Below are 17,089 nucleotides of genomic sequence, written 5' to 3'. Positions count from 1 at the left end.
TTATTTCAGATTTAAGGAGTGTATTCCACACTTTACCTGCAAAATGAAGATGGATATTTCAAAATAGTCTGGATGTGACTGATAGTTGAAGGTCTATTTAAAGAACAACACAGCCCTTTCTGCTGCAGGTACCACTGTCACTGCAATATAAACATGATGCAGAAGTTTTGTTTCTTTATGTGACAGGGTGTTGAAAGGTTTTACCGTGGGTGAAGCTATATTTATGGTCCTTGTATCCTGGTAATCCGGCAGATTTCATTGTGCTAAACAAGAGAATTGCACTGAGAATAATTACAGTTTTGCTATTTCTGCGCGCCTCTCTCTTCAAGCAGTCATTATGTTCTCCATCATTGTGAACCAGGCATCTCTCCCCTTTGTTGGTGTGTCTCTGTCACGCTCTCTCTCGGCTTCATGTCTGTGTTTCTTCCAGCCGGGTAGCTGTGATCCGAGGTAGCGTCGCCTTGCAGGACGGCTCGCCTCTGGTTGGAGTCAACATCACCTTCCCACAGCATCCAGAGTATGGTTACACTATCAGCAGGCAGGATGGAAGGTACAGGCATCCACACAAAATATACAAAAAGAAGAAAAGAAATGCTTCTTTTGAATTATTTCCCTTTCACAGCAATCCTATTCTGTCTTGCTGTCATTCGACACTAGTTTTGACCTGGTGACCTTGGGCACGATGTCTATGACCCTGATGTTCCAGCGCCCACCCTTCCTGCCGCAGACACGCACCATCTGGACGCCAAACAACAACTTCCTGGTTCTGGATCAGGTGACCATGTCCAGGGAGGAAGCCCAAACTCCCACGTGTGACATCCAGAGTGTTTTGAGTCCCTACCCGCTGGTCCTGCCCTACCCGCTCCCCAGATACATGGGAGCGTGTGCGGAGAAGGGGCCGGCAGTGCCGGAGCTGCAGGTACGAAACTACTTAACTACATTTAGAAAGTCTAATGACAAAGCAACTCATCTCTGTTGGTATGTCCTTTGCATATCTCAAGAACTGTCCATCCGATCTACTTGACACTTGGCGGATGTTCAGTATTAATAAACTTTGAATAAAGAAAATAAACGTTGCAACGGGGTGGCAGAGCCAAGCATGTCGTCACTAGTCTGTATACAAAGCAATGCTTCATGTCTACATTAAGAATGAAGCTCCGGCTCAATTTGTTACAGCTCAGCAACAAACCGACCCGGTCTCACTGGGTTTTGCAAATTTAGCTCATTCCTTATTTGCATCATGCAAATAAGGAATGAGCTAAATGCAAATTAGCACTCCATCCCTATCCTTCCCCACCACAAAAGCAAATTAGGTGGCTGAAAGTCAGGTGTGGAGGTCAGACTGGTGATTATATATTTACCCTCCTACGTGACTCCAAAGATTTTTTTTTTTTACATTTGTTTTCCTTTTATAGTAACCAAAACCTCAACCCGACCTCATTTCAGTTCCAACTAAAATTCCAGGGACACAGAGAGTTGTTTTCTTGTTACCTGGACACGTGATAGGATGAATAGAATGTCATATCCAATATGTGCCTTGGTAACACGATCCTTTTGTGGCAAAGCAAAGTGCTTTTTTTGCTTACACATCACATCATCTGCACAAGTTCAAGCTCATTTTACTAAGTCTGATGAGATTGGGAATGAACACATAGTCAAAATGAAGGAACATCTTCTCCTTATGACAAATAACACCTCGGGACAAACAAGGCAGCAAAAAGAAATGAAGTGGAGGAGCAGTACTTAGTGTTCCCTGTAAGCTTAGTAACACCCACCGTGTTCACCTGTGTAACAAAAAATGGAATCTAAGCCTTTAAAATCTGTTGGAGATAATTTGATTTAAGATACTCAAACAGTATCGGATTGCAGCCAAAAGAATTACCGTACAGGATAAATCAATGTTTGCTGCAGTTTATTAGAGAAATGAGCATAGCTTTTTATTTGTTAACCGATAAGGATTTAAGAAATAGACATTTTCTTAAAAAGAAAACCCCATGGATGCGGACAGACATCAATATTCATTCAGTGTAAAAACAAAATAGTGCTTAAAAAAATAAACATTCATGAAAACGGTGTGCTCCGTGCTATGTGTTCCTGAACCCTGTCAGATCAATTATTAAAGAAAACAAAGTAATGATACAACACCTTTCTTTCTTATATCGTTTCTCGCTCTGTTCCTGTTCCCTCTCTCCTTCTCCCTAGGCGGTGCAGGAGGAAGTTTCAATCCCCGGAGCCTTTTTAAAGCTGAGCTATTTGAGCACCCGTTCCGCAGGCTACCTCTCTCTGCTCAGAATCCTCCTCACACCTCCCTCGCTGTTGTCCCCAATCTCCCCACTGGGTGGTCTCTCCAAGGTGCATGTCCGCGCATCGGTCCAGGGAAGGTTGTACCAGCGCTGGTATCCCGCCGGGCCCGGCCTGGTCCACAGGCTGGTCTGGAACAAGACTGATATTTATGGCCAGGAGGTCTGGGGCCTCACTCACGCAACTGGTAGGTAGAATGTAAAATACACAAGGACTTGTTCCAAATATGTTCTTCTTTATATTTTAAATAAGAAAACATGTGTGTGTGTGTGTGTGTGGAGGGGGGATGGGTGGGGGGGGGGGAGGTTCTCAGGGTCTAAGACACTGGCCATGTGTTCGGTAAACGCAACATCCTCTTTTCCCATTGAATCCATCCACTGGTTCTCTGTCTTCATTCTTTCTTTCGTTTGTGTGTGGATTGAACAAATAGGTCATACATTAGTAATTAGTGAGCTTTAGAGGTGTTACTGGAAAGAGTTGTTTGCTCTCGTTGCATATTTCATGAACAGACATGGGATGGTCTGGATCTTCTCACCCAGCTATGAACAAGAAAACGAATGAGCGTCCCTCCCAAAATGATTATCTATTCCTTAATACAGGGCTCAGGATTTTAATGGGAAAACATACATGACATGACATGTCATTTAGCTGACGCTTTTATCCAAAGCAACTTACAATCATGTTACATTAATACACCGTAGACACAGCTACAGGGAACAATTCAGAGCCGCTAACCACTGACCCACAGTCGCCCTGTATACTTGCTCAGCTCAGTACGTACAAACATTGAACTGCTGAGAGAGCCAGTGAAACGTCTTCCCTTCATCGGATTCAAGCCAAGTAAATAAATAGGCGACTGTGTCACAGGAACGGCGGTTTGATCCCCGGCTCCGCCAGGCCATGTCGACGTGTACTTGGGCAAGGCGCTTAACCCCAAATAGGCTGAGCCTGTGGAGTACGAATGATTAGATAGTCCTGATGGACTGCCATCAGTCTGTGAATGGGTGAATTGAGATTGTCGCGTTAAAGCGCCGGGGAGTGGTCGGAAGACTAGAAAAGCGCCACACAATACGATGTTTTAATCAACTGCGTCCAACACTCCAATCCACCAACACCAGGGCGGTAAAACTGCATCACTCCCCCAAACAACTCTGACGTCTTTTGGTTTGCACAAAAGCCTGATTGGAAGTCGTCCCGTAAATGAGTGACTGTTCAGGAGGCGATCAGCCTGCTGTTAATGAACGCTGGGAAGGGAGAGGTTGGAGATTGCCTGATGGTAAATACCTAGTGCTACTTTCTTTCGTGGTGGGTTTGACAACTGCAGAGTTACCAGAATGAAACGCACGTGTGTCCACTTCAGTTCAAATGTCATTAGTCATGCTAATCCATGGGGTAAGCGAACAGGGGAACAACTTTAGACGCCAGGACCTTCAGACAGCAGAGTGGACTGGAGCTGTCCGGAGCAGAGAGAACGGAGCGGCGGGTTGCTCCACGGATACACTGCAGGGTAGCTGGGGGTAAAGATATCACCTGGTGTGGAAAGGAGACAACACTCTTTTCCCCAATGTCCTCTCTCACATGTGCAATAAAGGACATCCTGGATATAATGTTAATGTGTTTCGCCACTTCGGTTTTGTGTGGAAGGTTGGAGACATACAGTGCAGCTGCGAGAAAGAGCTTTCAATAAGCGCTGAGATATGGCAGGCATACAAGAAGCTTTGTCCACTCGAGTGTATGGCCTCGTACAAAGATTGCATCTCTCTGCCCGAGGCTTTCTCTCTCCTCCTGATCCATCCCCTCCACTCCTTATCTGCCCGAGCTGCATTTTCATCTGCTCCAGCTCGCCCCTGATCTTTCACCTTTTCTCAATTTCTATGATGCTGTTTTTATTTTATTTTTTTTGCCCTGCTTTGCTGAACCACCACCCTCCCTCCCTCCCCCTCTTACCAACTTCCCTTGCCTCCTGTCTTCCTTTCCCCATGCTGTGTTTTCCTGTGTTTTTGTCCTCTACTGAACTCCCATTTCTTCCCTTCCCTGCTGGTTATTTCCTCCATTCCCTCTGATCTGCCCAGTTGCTTCTGTCCAGTCTTCCCTCGTGCCTTCCCTTGTTCTCCCTTCTCAAACCGTGTTTGCCCTGGTCATTCCCTCTCTTTAGTTCCTGCCATGTGCGGGAACATATTTCGAGCGGGGTCGGGGTGGTGCTGCCCTGGATACGTGCATTTGTGCAGCGGCTTACATGGATGCGTGTATTTATGTTTAGAAGATGGAACTGACAGATGCGCGGTAGCAAAGTTGTGGGGAAAAGAAAATATCACGGCAGGTTAAATATTAAATCTATGTGTTTTTGTTTGTTTGTCGCTTTGCGTGCTCAAGGAGGACACAGAGGGGTTAGTTTTCATGAACCCAGCAGAGCCCCGATCACAATCAGGTGCCCCCTGCCCATCAGGAGCGTGCCAAACACACTTTTGGTAATTCCGTGGCCAGGCTCCGTTTGGCGTGATCAGAGAGAATTAGAGGGGGGTGCGTTGGAGGTCGAGCCGATCCTGGCCAATCACATTCACTGCGAGCCGTGAGGACAGTTTGAGAATCCTGGGGAGAGCCTTCGTCAGAGGAGACTCGTTGTTGTCTGCAGAGTTTCTGCCAAAGGCATCGGATTCACCGGACATGTTGATGATCAGCTGGTCAACTTTTTTTCCCGTGCGTAATAGTGCACGATTGTATTTGGCCACACAATGATCCATATATTACATCTACAGTTAAACACCACAGCAGAGCCATAAACAAAGTGGAAATAGAAATTAACACCCGGTCGAGTTTTATGTCGTTTTTTTTCCCCTGAAATATTTTTTTACGTTTAATAATGCACAAACATTGTCATACTGCATCAACAAAATCCTGGTTTATGGTCCAGGAATAAAATTGGGATTTAAAAAAATGTTGTTTCCGAGAACAACACTAAAACAATCTCTAACCTGTCTCTAATCTCCGCAGAAATAATAACGTATTCAGGTGATGCTCACTCAACAGCAGGCAGCTGTTTCCCCGGGTTACACGGGGCTTTGAATAGAGACTGGCCAAAACGGTCAGTCCTCCTGAGGGAGTTATTAGCGGAGAGAGAAGTTCTAAGTGATCCACAATTTTTCATGAAACTGTCTGGCACCAACCCGCCTGTTTATTTGCAATAGAATAATAAACAAAAAGGACACGGCGGCTTCTGTGGTCATTCTGAGCCGCATCACTCCAGTTAGAGGCTGCAGATGGAACAGAAAGCTGTTGCCTAAAGAGTTACTAAAGGAAAGGAAAGGCCTTCAGTGTACACTAACTGTCTGAGATAACACAGCCGGTAGGAATCGCCCCTTGTTGTGGCATTAATGCCACAACAAGGGAATACAACTGTGTCAGCCGCTAGACGCTAAACGTAGAATGAAAGTGGAAAGACGAGCAAACCAGAAATACAGGGTTTTTGTGTGATTTCGAAGAAGATTGTACGGCTACGTTTTCACCAATAAAGGGACCAAAAATGTACACAAGTACACCACGATACCAACACACAGTCAGACCGTGCAGACGCCGTGCAGCCTCACTTTCACTGGATGCTTTGCCCTTGTTTCCCATGGAGCCGATACTTTAAGTGCATTTTCTGGGCTGTTATTTGGATGGGGCAAGGTATATGTATAGCAGCTCGTCCTAAACTTTTAGCAGTAATGTCAGTGCTTTGATTTTATTTATTTATTCTTATAATTGACCACATTTGTCACTAAATATTAGAGGCTTCAGCCCCTCCCCATACCCCCTTCCATTCATCCCGGCACTTTGTTGGCACAACAACACAAACAGGCATCCGTTGACACGTCTGCGCGTCCGTCCACACACACACACACACACACACACACAAACACGTACACACACACACAGTCCATGTGCTCACACAGAGCCAGCTAGAACAAGAGGAAGGGAGATCATGCTCTGTTTGCTGGGGTGAACACATTGCCTGAGGCTTCAGCAGAGGAGAATGAAAGCTTTCACCTATGAGATATTGAGTGTGCATTCATGTATTATAGTGTGCATGGGTATTGTTTGTGTGAGAGTGTGTGTGTGTGTGTGTGTGTGTGTGCGTCGCGTCTTGTAATATAGCCTCGGTCATATTCGGTTGTGAGGCCGTTCTCAGAACACTGACACTGTCCCTTTGAGATTGCTTTGCCTGTTTTGTCCTGGAAAAGCCTTGTTCCTCAAATAAAATCAGCGTTATTGTAGGTTGTTTCTTCTTGGCTTTGTTTTACGGGACAGTGTCCCCGCTGACGGCGATGTATTTACGGAAACCTTTGATGCAATTTCATAAGGATGGATTGGTTTCCAGGCCATGAAACGGGTTCTTCAAGGGGGGTGCAATGTGACTTGAAGAATGAGAAGATCCACATTGTTAAATTTTAAAGACGTGCGTTTTTGACTACTTAGTCCCTGCATCACAGGCCTATTAGAGCGTAAGACACACACAATTGAAACAAATGGATCTTTTTTTAAGTAATTAAGTAATAGTTCCTGGACTAAGAAGTTGTGTCCAACATTTTACCATTTCTTTTTTTTTCTTTGTTTCACAGGGCCCCAGTGTCCCAAATCACCTATTATTCCCCCTCCCAAATCACTGCATTGATTGTACCACGGAGTTGAACATTTAAGTTGGCCCCGTGCGCCTTGCCGAGAGTTTCTCTTAAAGGGAATCTCCTGAGCTTGTACATAATGTGAGCGGTCTACTTGCGTATTCCGCCGCCTCAACTGGTCTTTATTCTGGCTTTGCTCCCTGGTTCCCCTTGAGTGCCCATTGATTCGCAGGCACGTTGGTTCACAATGAAGCAAAGAGAGAGATCAGCGATTGACAGCGACAGCTATTCCTCTCACACGCTCATGTCAGACGTGTAAACTGTACGGTATATCATTATCTTAAATTAAGCAATGTTACATTTCCTGAAATTGTCACTGAATTGAACTTGATACGTTGTTTTTGCATTTTTGGGCGAAATGTTTAAGATTGAGGGCGGATAAAATAGGTTGCTTTGTATTAGCACGCCTCTCCATCCCAACGCCTGGCGAAGAGCAGAGAGCATGCGGCGAGAGAGAGAGAGAAGGACAGTTCCTTAAAATGAAAGCCTTGCTAACCAGCAATCTAAAACTCTGCATGTGGTAGGAATAAAGGACACACTTAAAGCAACGCTGATCAATATTTTCATACAAACAAATGATCAAACCATTGAGTGTAGTTTCGAAAAGGGTAACTCGTGGCGATGAGACCACGGACAAAAGGTTTCAGTGACCTCCAGCGCACCGTATTTATTGTTTACAATCCGCAAACTTTTTATTTTTATTTTTTATTTTTCTAGACGCAACAGGCAGCTGGTTTCACTTCAAAAGAAGGGCAACAATGAAGCCACTTAAGATGCACTCACTTGTCTTGAATGTCGCATCGGCTAAAGAGCCAGAAATTTGAGAACCAAAGGGAGAGTGGACGTACATTTGTCAGTTGGCCAAAAACATGACGCTAAATGGATGCTAATGTTGCACTGCATCGGTTGGAAGTGTAAGTAAGCAACTGGCTGCCAACAACTAGCCCCCTCACTGCAAAAAAACACCACTTCTTAAAAAGTATTTTTGTGTGCTTACATGTTTTCAAGATCTCCCACGGCTTTGTCACCTGCTGCCTTTTTTAAAAACGTTTTCATGAATTTGATCCTGCCAAGCCCCCCCCCCCCCCCCCCCCTCCCCCCCCTATAACAAGCTGTTGATAGTTGTTAGTTGTAGTGGGAAGCTGCACAGTGTATCATTACAACTGAGAGGCTGAGCAGCTAATTCTAGGTCTCCTTCATGAAGACGGGCTCCTCCTGATTACGCTTCCACTTCTCACTGATCCCTCTCAAACACACACACTGATGAGGTCTCGCCCGAGGCCTTTCATCCGTCTCTCCACTCATTACGTTACAGTTTTGTGAGAGATGCTTGCGTTTAAAGTCTGTCTGTGATGTTCTGTGCCCCCCACACACACACACAGACATTTTGCTGAACATGCTAGGACACGGCGGGTCAACAGAACATGGTTTTTTGATGCGTATAAAAGCTGTGTGTGTGTGTGTGTGTGTGTGTGTTTGCATTTCAGTGTCTGTCGGCTACGAGTATGAGGCGTGTCCTGGATTCATCCAATGGGAGAGGAGGACTGCTCTGATGCAGGGATTTGAACTGATCCCCTCAAACCTGGGAGGGTGGTCTCTGGACAAACACCACGCCCTCAACATACGCAGTGGTGAGAGGAAATATTATATATTGTATGTTGTTGGTTTTTTTGTCACACTAATTTTTTTGAGCAAACAACACCTAAGTTTCACTTCCTTTCACTCAATCAAATACATTACACAATCATATCCCAAATAAATATATACAAAGATCTGAATGCTATAAGATACAAACGTATATATTTTATATGTTCCTCATCCCTAGTACCAACAAACCAACTAAATAAATACCGATATTATTAAAGCTCTTACTCGAGTACCCATAGCTTGATACAGTTCTTACTAGGGTAGCACGTCACATTTAGATGAAAACGTTGCGAAATCCTGATTGGTGCAGAGAAGGGCTGTCAACAATTACATTCTAATAGTCGTTCTTAAACAATCATAGGTTTTAACAATTCAAATATCCTTTTTTTTCCCGCATGACGTCCATGGCACTGTCCCAGAGGTTGTTTCACTACAGGCAGATTGCCCTCAATGGGCGGGGTAACTCAATAAATGTATCAATAAAATGGGCCTGATTAGGTCTTCCCACGGAGGCAACCTTTCAGTTCAGTTAACGTCAGCTGTCAGTCAGCCAGGTGGAGGTTAGAGAGCTGCTGCCCACCGTGTTTACCGGACACAGTCAGTGTGTGGAATCACTCGCGTGGCGCTCACGTCTCGCGTCCAGGGGGGATTCTGGGTAAAAAACCAACATTTTATCTTCAGTTAATGAAAGTGATGTCCAGCATCATGCGGTACATTCAGTGTGTGCAAGGCAGACAGCCGCAGTAGTGCTCAGGGTTGTTTTTTTCATACATTTTAATTTTCCAAAATTACAAATCCACTAAAACCAGAAAATCTGTCATGTGAAATAGCCAAAACTGTTAAATGCAGGATCCCATCACCAGTAGCAAGAAGCCGATGGAGAAAATGTGTTGTCGGGACCTTTATACGGTATTTATCGCATTCCTTTCTCCCCTCCCCTCACCAGGAATTCTTCACAAGGGAAACGGAGAGAACGTCTTCCTCTCCCAGCAGCCTCCTGTCATCAGCACTGTGATGGGGAACGGTTTTTACCGGAGCGTCCCCTGCGGTCCGAGCTGCAGCGGTGCCGCCCGGGACATGATGCTGTTTGCCCCCGTGGCGCTGGCCAGCGGCCCCGACGGCTCCCTCTACGTGGGGGACTTCAACTTCATCCGCAGGGTCCATCCCGATGGATACACCAGAACCATTCTGGAGCTCAAGTGAGTCCCGGTCTCATTGCGCACGCGTGTGATAACATAGACTTGAACTCGAAAGGGACCTCCCACAGTGGGTAGTAAACGGTGGGATTTTGAGCATCGGGTCGAGTGGGCACAATTAGAACAAAATGAGCTCAGCTGATGCGGGTTAGCATGGCATTAGCTTTGGTTTGGCATCTGCGGTTGTGATCTGTTTGATCTCAACAGAATACGTTCTGACGGTTGTCTTCATGCAAAAGCAGAGTGCGCGAGATTCAGACATCACAGCCTCTAATCTACCTCTTAAGGATGTGAAAGTCTCTGCTGTGAAACAAAGATATTTCTTTCCTTCTGCTGTGGATTATGACGGTGATATCTCCTACTGCGCTGCAGGCGCTACATTCTCTATTTCTGTATTTTCTCAAGCGTAGAATCTCGATGGGATTGCACAGTCATTTGTCCTGTAAAGTGTTCTCCTTATGTAACTTTACTCTCTCATTTTCTGTTATTATTGTATCTCTGACTAATATTTCGGGTTCAGGCGAAGGTTTCATAGTGTCTGTATTTGATACTTCCCTGTCCTCTGGGAGGAAATGGTAAAAAGCTTCCTGTTTAGGTAAATATTTAATGTGAAACAATACAGCCTTCTAAATCAATCCTAATCCCATTTGATGAGGGGAAAATTGACTCATTGTAGCCTATGAAATTCTGAGTGACTCTCGTTAGCATCATAAATGATTGTTTTTTTTTACCTTCTCTTTTCTCCTTTTTAAACACTCCGTTATGGCTTATTATCAGGAACCGGGACACCCGACACAGGTGAGAACTAGTGATTAACACCTCCTTTTATGTTCCTGCACAAAACACACCCATGCACAGAAATTACATGTGTCAAGAGTAGGACATGTTGCCAAATCCCCCACAGAAATCCTCCATTCGTCTTGGTTTGTTTTGCTGCACATTGCATAATTGCATTGACCTGACTTTCCCTCTCTTCCCACTAGTAGACCACACAGTAAAGCTGCATAAACTCAGGTTCCAGTCAGATCTATCAAATCCCCATTTAAATTTCACAAGGCGATATTACATTTGTCGATTGGAAATCTGCCAAAATGTCAAGGCATGTTTTTCGGGGATTACTGGGAGTCTGATTGGAGGTTGCAGCGGCTCACTCTCTCCTTGAGCCGGGGCTAAAGCCCGAGGCCTTGCGCGGCCTCGACATCGTCCCCGGCCCGGGGTCTCGATGGTGGTGCAAGCTCTGTATGCCATGTTCGACAGAAGATTAGACAGATGTTATGGGGTGTTACAGATGTGCGTGTGTGTGTGTGTGAGTGTGTGTATACACGCGCGCCGTTATCAAGGTTTATATCAAGCCAATTGTGTGTGTGTGCTTGTGGGTGTTTTTGTATAAGAGACAGAGAGGGCTTATCCAAGAGAGGATTTTTCTAGATGCCATATCTCCAGCATGCCAAAGTTTCCAAGCATGCAAAAAGGATAACCTGGCTGTGTGTTTATGGTATGTACTGTACGTGTGGGTGTGTACATGTGTCTGCAAGTGGGAAAATGTAAAATGCGCCTGTAATGCATAAATCGTGATGCATTTCTTCCCAACCAGTGGTCCTGATACCTCAGTTGGTACTTCAACAGATGCTCGGGGGCAAAGATTGTGTAGCAGCTATTTTGATTAGATGAAATATAATATTAAAAAAATATATAAGCCCTGTCTACACGTATACAGATATATATATGAAGAAAACAAAAATGATTCTCTCCAAACGACCTTCGTTTTATAATACATATCTCTGTCCACACTAAAATGCAAAAAAGAACTAAAAGGCATCCACGATACAACGTAGGAAATATTCTGTCGTTACGGGAACTGAATTGAGGCGATGGAACTATGATTTCTTAAGGGCGCTTTCCAAGATATGTATATCGATGTAGAGAGTGCATACCACTATTTAGCCTGCTAGAATAAGTTGAAACAGCTTGCAACGATTAAAATAGATAGATAAACATTAGAAATTGTTTAAAATAGTTCACCCACCCAACGTATCGACTGAATGAAAACTACCTCCTGCCACTATGAAATAATATTGTCACGTCTACTGTTATATTAACTTTTATATAATCAATTCATAGGAACACACCTGGGACGTGACAGCTGGTGTCAATAAAGGGGCACGGTTAGTCCCACAGAGCTGCGGGGGAACTTTGGATTACGTTATATTAGGAACCACAGGTCTGAGCCTATAGCAACAGAATTCTTCTAAAGGCACTTTGGATACCCTTTCCTCACCCTGGAGGTTTCTCCTTCAGCTCCTGTATCCTCCTGTTTTCCTCCTCCGCACCAGCTTTTTGCCGTTAGAAGCATGTTAATGTTTCTCTTTTATTCCATACTATTGTTCTCCCAAGTCAAATGCATTAATTATTCATCCATATTCGACTTTCAAAGCTTTTCAGTCCACGTTCTTTTCCGGCAAAGTGCCTATCAGCCGACGGGGCTTCAAAACAAGGTGTTCTCCGAGGGGAGACAATATGGGATGTACTCATCGTAAAACCATTGTCTATTCTCCCCCGTCAAGAGTTTGAGGAAGGAATAAAGCAAATAGAGGAGGAAGTCCTCGACAATATTATCTGAGAACCCAGACGGTCGATTCACACAGACATGGAACAGATCACAATGTCTATCAACTCTGATCATTGTTTAGGTATTTTATGTGGAGGGAACAAGGGGATATTGTTTTTTCTTTTTGCTTTAGTTGTTATTGTTGTTCATTTCCCTTCCACTGGATACATGTACTCTGAGCCGTGAGCATCTAATTGAGAAAAACACAGGAGAGGTGATTTATAATCAGATCTCTGCATCGCGCACCGCCCGCAGTGACTTCAAGAAGCCCAACAAAATGCACAGAGCAGTGGCACACTTTGAAACTCTGAGGAACTCTCTCAGGATCAAGTTTAAATTATATATGTGCAGTTCAGTGCAGAGCTCTGTAAACTGTTATGCACTTAACGGACTAGATGACTGACAGAACCCTTGCCTATGTTGCAGCGTTTATTTTGTTATTTTTTTCCGCGTCGGGAGAAAGTTCAGGCTAATATCGGAAGTGAGTTTTCTCTTAAGAGTGAAGGGTTTGAATGGCCTGACGGTGTACAGCCACTCTCCAGAGCAAACTAAACATTTTGAGAAAATGTTAAGTATAAAAAAAGGACTCGTGTCTGTAGAAAATGTAAACGTATTAATTGAGGAAGACTATGCAGAAGCATGATGTCAGAGTTCTATCTCATCCTTCATGACCGTGAGAGTTCTTAGACATCCAGGGTTAAGCACTACCTCGGGCGGCCATCCAGGATTTTAAAGAACCGTAGTTTCATCCGTTATTTTCGATATTATTCTTGACATTATAATTTCCCTTTTTTTAAATTGAGAGAAGCAAATGGAACGCTGTTACAGTGTATCTTTGGTTTTAATTGTCAGGAAGCCTTTGACCAGTACAGCTGACATTATAAAGTATTTGCTTTGATCTCGATTTATTTAGGATTTCTCCCTCACATTATTTTTTGCGATCACTGTGTTCAAGTCTCAACAATACAGACCAATGCCCTGACAATATCAAAAGGTTTTCTGTAATGAATGAACTGCAGACTGTATTGCTCATAACAGAAGCCGAGTGTTCTCTGCACGGGTACATGTCCACAGTGGGGGCACTCTTCCTGCACGCAGTGCGGCTCACAGCCGACATGCAGGGTAAATAAAGTCGGTGGTCAAGGTGTACTTTCTAAAGCCCGAGGCTTAGTGTTATTAGAACAGTATGAAAAGTACATAAGACCGTACCACCTTTTCCTCCACACAACATATTGTATTGTTGAGCCTGAAGCTGGAAATGAACTTCCTGTTTTTTGTCCACTCTCACCTCTCATAAAATAACAATTACAGCTAGAACAAAAGACCATTACGTGTCTGCATGGCTCATTCGGCTCGGGCCAAATTTAGCTGTATGAATGTTCTGGGTTTAATTTGGGTCCGGACCTTTGTTGTGTGTTATCCCTTTCTCCCTGTTATTGTCTCTGTTTTCCTCTCGCTCTCAGTTTAGTTGTGCTTATTACTATTCTGGACCGCACGCAATAGTAGTGAAAAGATAAAAAATGAAGCAATAAAGACAACGTTGTACAACGATCACTATTAATGCAGAACCCATGAAAATCAAAAACATAACCTCATTTCAATATGCGCAACAGTGGTATCATATCACAGCCTTTTGTTTTTATTGGTTTTTCTTTATGAATGCATGAATTATGCTGTTCTCCGCCCTATCCGCTCTACACATACATTTACACATAAAGGTCGTTATTGCTTCGTGACATGGAAGCAATAAATAATTGATGGCGTCGAACATGTGACGAGCACTTTGAAATCTCGGCTGTCTCAAAAAAAAAGCAAAAATCTTTCTGGCATTATTATAAGTAACTGCACCTGTCTGCACACTGCTGTTTTTGTACTGATACTATAGGGGAGCATTATACAAGGCACACTAAACCCATACAGTCTCATTTATGTCTTTATTTAAATAAAGAATGAAGGAGCCTAATATTAAAAGTATATTATTTTGCTGTAGTGTGAATGCATTTTTCATACATTATTGATGTTATTTAACAGCATTACAGTGTGGCATCAGCTTGTCATCACCCAGCATTCACACCGCAATTACGTTAGACTACAGTTCTTGCCTTCTTTAGTTTCCAAGTTTGTAAAGCTTTACAAGCTTTATGATAGAGTTAAGAGTTTTTATATATTTAAATAGAAGGAAAAAACATATCATTCTATTGTTACTGTGGATAGATCCGCCATAAACAAATGAATTACTTCATGTTGGCCTCGACATACAGAACATATTCTATCATCAGGTTCATTCAGTATATAGTATTCTATAGTTTATATTCTCTGTGGAAAATGTTTCTACAGTTCAGGTGGGGCACATTTTATAACTGGTTTGCCTTGCTGCATAGGATTATTAGTTAGTAGTGACATACACTGATGGTTGAATACTTTTTAAAGTAGCATCCCTAATAAAAAAAATTCTAACCGAACATCCTGAGACTAAATCCTAAGAATGACATTAGTAATGTGGCCGTCTGTGCTATTTCAATTGGTAGACCTTCTTGCTGTTCCAGCACAGGAACAAGTTCGCTCCCAGAGTCTCTCACACAATTCTTTTCACTGGGATGACCTGATTGCCTCTAAAATGCCTTTTCTTTAATTGATGGTGCTGTCTATTCATGAACGCTGCTTATTATTATCATCATTTCCTAAAGTTGGCTAGTCTCACTGTTTGTTTCGCGTTGGGTAAGTAAGAAACACTTTTTTTTTCTTCTAAAAAGCCAAACTAAATGCTCTTTGGAACACTGTATGTCATTGGAAAAATGTACCTTCGCCACCATCTAAACTATCTTTGCTTTCTCACTGAATTCCTCATTAACTGCGAATACTTTACATCACTAGCACCAGCCCCGCTCATAAGTACTACCTGGCCATGGATCCAATGGGGGAGGTCCTTTACGTGTCAGACACCAGCAGCCGCCGGGTGTACCGGGTGAGGAACCTCGGCCAGCCAAAGGATCCGTCCCGCAACCTGGAGGTAGTGGCCGGGACCGGGGAGCAGTGTCTGCCTTTTGACCAGAGCCACTGTGGAGAGGGCAGGAAGGCCACTGAAGCTGCACTCAACAACCCCCGAGGTAGGAGAATATCTGAAGGGTGTGGATGAAGTATTTCTGATTCTGGTTCTGATATGTGGCACAACTAGCCGGAGGACTGGCCCGTGACTAGTTTTCTGAAGGTCAATACTTAGGTATTGAAGCAGCTCATTGCACTGACTTTTGGAATAATTTAATATACTCCCGATTTCATAAAGAAAAAAAATGAACAAGATAAAGTTTCACATTTCTCATTTTGCAGACTGCAATACAATCAGTTCTTCATGGGAAAATCTCATAAAAAGTATCATTTTGGGCCCTAGATCTATCTTTCTCCTGGAAGTAAAGGAAATCCACATGGGAGTGTTTGTTTTTTCTTTATTATTTCTATTTGACAGTATTGTTATCACATTTATAATCAGTTTCACATCCATTAATCTAAGTCAGTTCCAATGCTGTAATACAATGTGTGTAATTATATATATATCTATACATGTCCTTCCTGTGGGCATTTGTTGTTTTATGAAGTCAGAAACCTACTCGATTTTTGACCTTCTTAAGAAATATTCTTTCCACTCCCCAGATTGAATTATTAATTATCGGATAACAAGCACTTAGAACTAATGTTCCATTTTGTCAGAAAAGACATATAATTACAGTGCAACTCAAGTGTGATTAGATTTATTCTCTAAATTACAGCGCTGACTTTCTCTTCCCTTTTTTAAATGCAACATGTTGATGTAGAATATCAGTTTTCTGCACAAACTCTGCACAAATATTAATGTTATGATAGATTCCTGTGTTATGTTTTGACTAAAGAGACAATCATTTAGAGCATTCCTTCCCATATCATTTGTGAGCGCTCGAACGTTCACATATGCCGTGGCATTTAAATGATGTTTAATTGGTTCAAGGCCCCCACTGTGCTCTGCCACAGAAACACCCCACACATCCCCACCGGCAGCCCGTGCTGTTGACACCAGCTCGGACGGATTGATGGCTTCATGTTGCTTGTGCGCTGTCATCAGCATTTTTTTATACAAATTGATTTAACCAGGCAACACGAATGTTTCAACTCTTCAGCTATCCAATTGTAGTGATTATCTTTGATTCTCAAAGGTCAGTGATTCCTCTTTAAAAATAGTAATAATAGCAATTGTGAAAGCAAATTGTCTGTCTTTGTGCCAAAGTTCAGCAAGACCTTTCTCCATAGCAGACATTCTGCCTTGTCGCGGCAGGAACAACACAGGTGTGACTATTAAAACTGGTAATCATTCAGGTGTTCCAGTTTCGGGACCCTGGCATTGTGCATGCTGGCTTACTGGGACACTTCAGTGGAATGAGGCCATCATTACTGTTATTAGTCGCACCTGAGCTATTCTTGCAATATCAAAATGAGGTCCAGATCGCTACAGAAATGCAGTTTATTCTGAAAAAATTTTCCGCGCACACAGATCACGACCGCTCTTGACAGTAGTCGACGCTATCACATCGGCTCGCCTGTCATTATTCAGCCGCCTGCTAGTCGTCACAGTTAGCAAGGCTGTTGTCAGATCAGATGTAGAAGCCCCAGATGGGAAAACAAATACATACGCAATACACCGGTACACACAA

At 43.3% G+C, this 17,089-nt stretch overlaps 1 protein-coding gene across 1 annotated transcript in view; it reads left to right on the top strand.

Moving 5' to 3' along the window:
* tenm1 (teneurin transmembrane protein 1) overlaps nucleotides 1-17,089 on the top strand; it is a 155,983-nt gene that overhangs the window by 99,571 nt on the left and 39,323 nt on the right. Inside the window, 7 exon segments of the mRNA XM_034543761.1 lie at nucleotides 431-550; nucleotides 658-919; nucleotides 2,203-2,488; nucleotides 8,447-8,590; nucleotides 9,553-9,805; nucleotides 10,580-10,600; nucleotides 15,285-15,517. Coding sequence (XP_034399652.1) covers nucleotides 431-550; nucleotides 658-919; nucleotides 2,203-2,488; nucleotides 8,447-8,590; nucleotides 9,553-9,805; nucleotides 10,580-10,600; nucleotides 15,285-15,517 — 1,319 coding nt within the window.

The sequence above is a fragment of the Cyclopterus lumpus genome, chromosome 10 (assembly GCF_009769545.1).
Source record: "Cyclopterus lumpus isolate fCycLum1 chromosome 10, fCycLum1.pri, whole genome shotgun sequence".
NCBI classification, from domain to species: Eukaryota; Metazoa; Chordata; class Actinopteri; order Perciformes; family Cyclopteridae; genus Cyclopterus; species Cyclopterus lumpus.
This window is presented reverse-complemented; position numbering and strand designations above follow the sequence as displayed.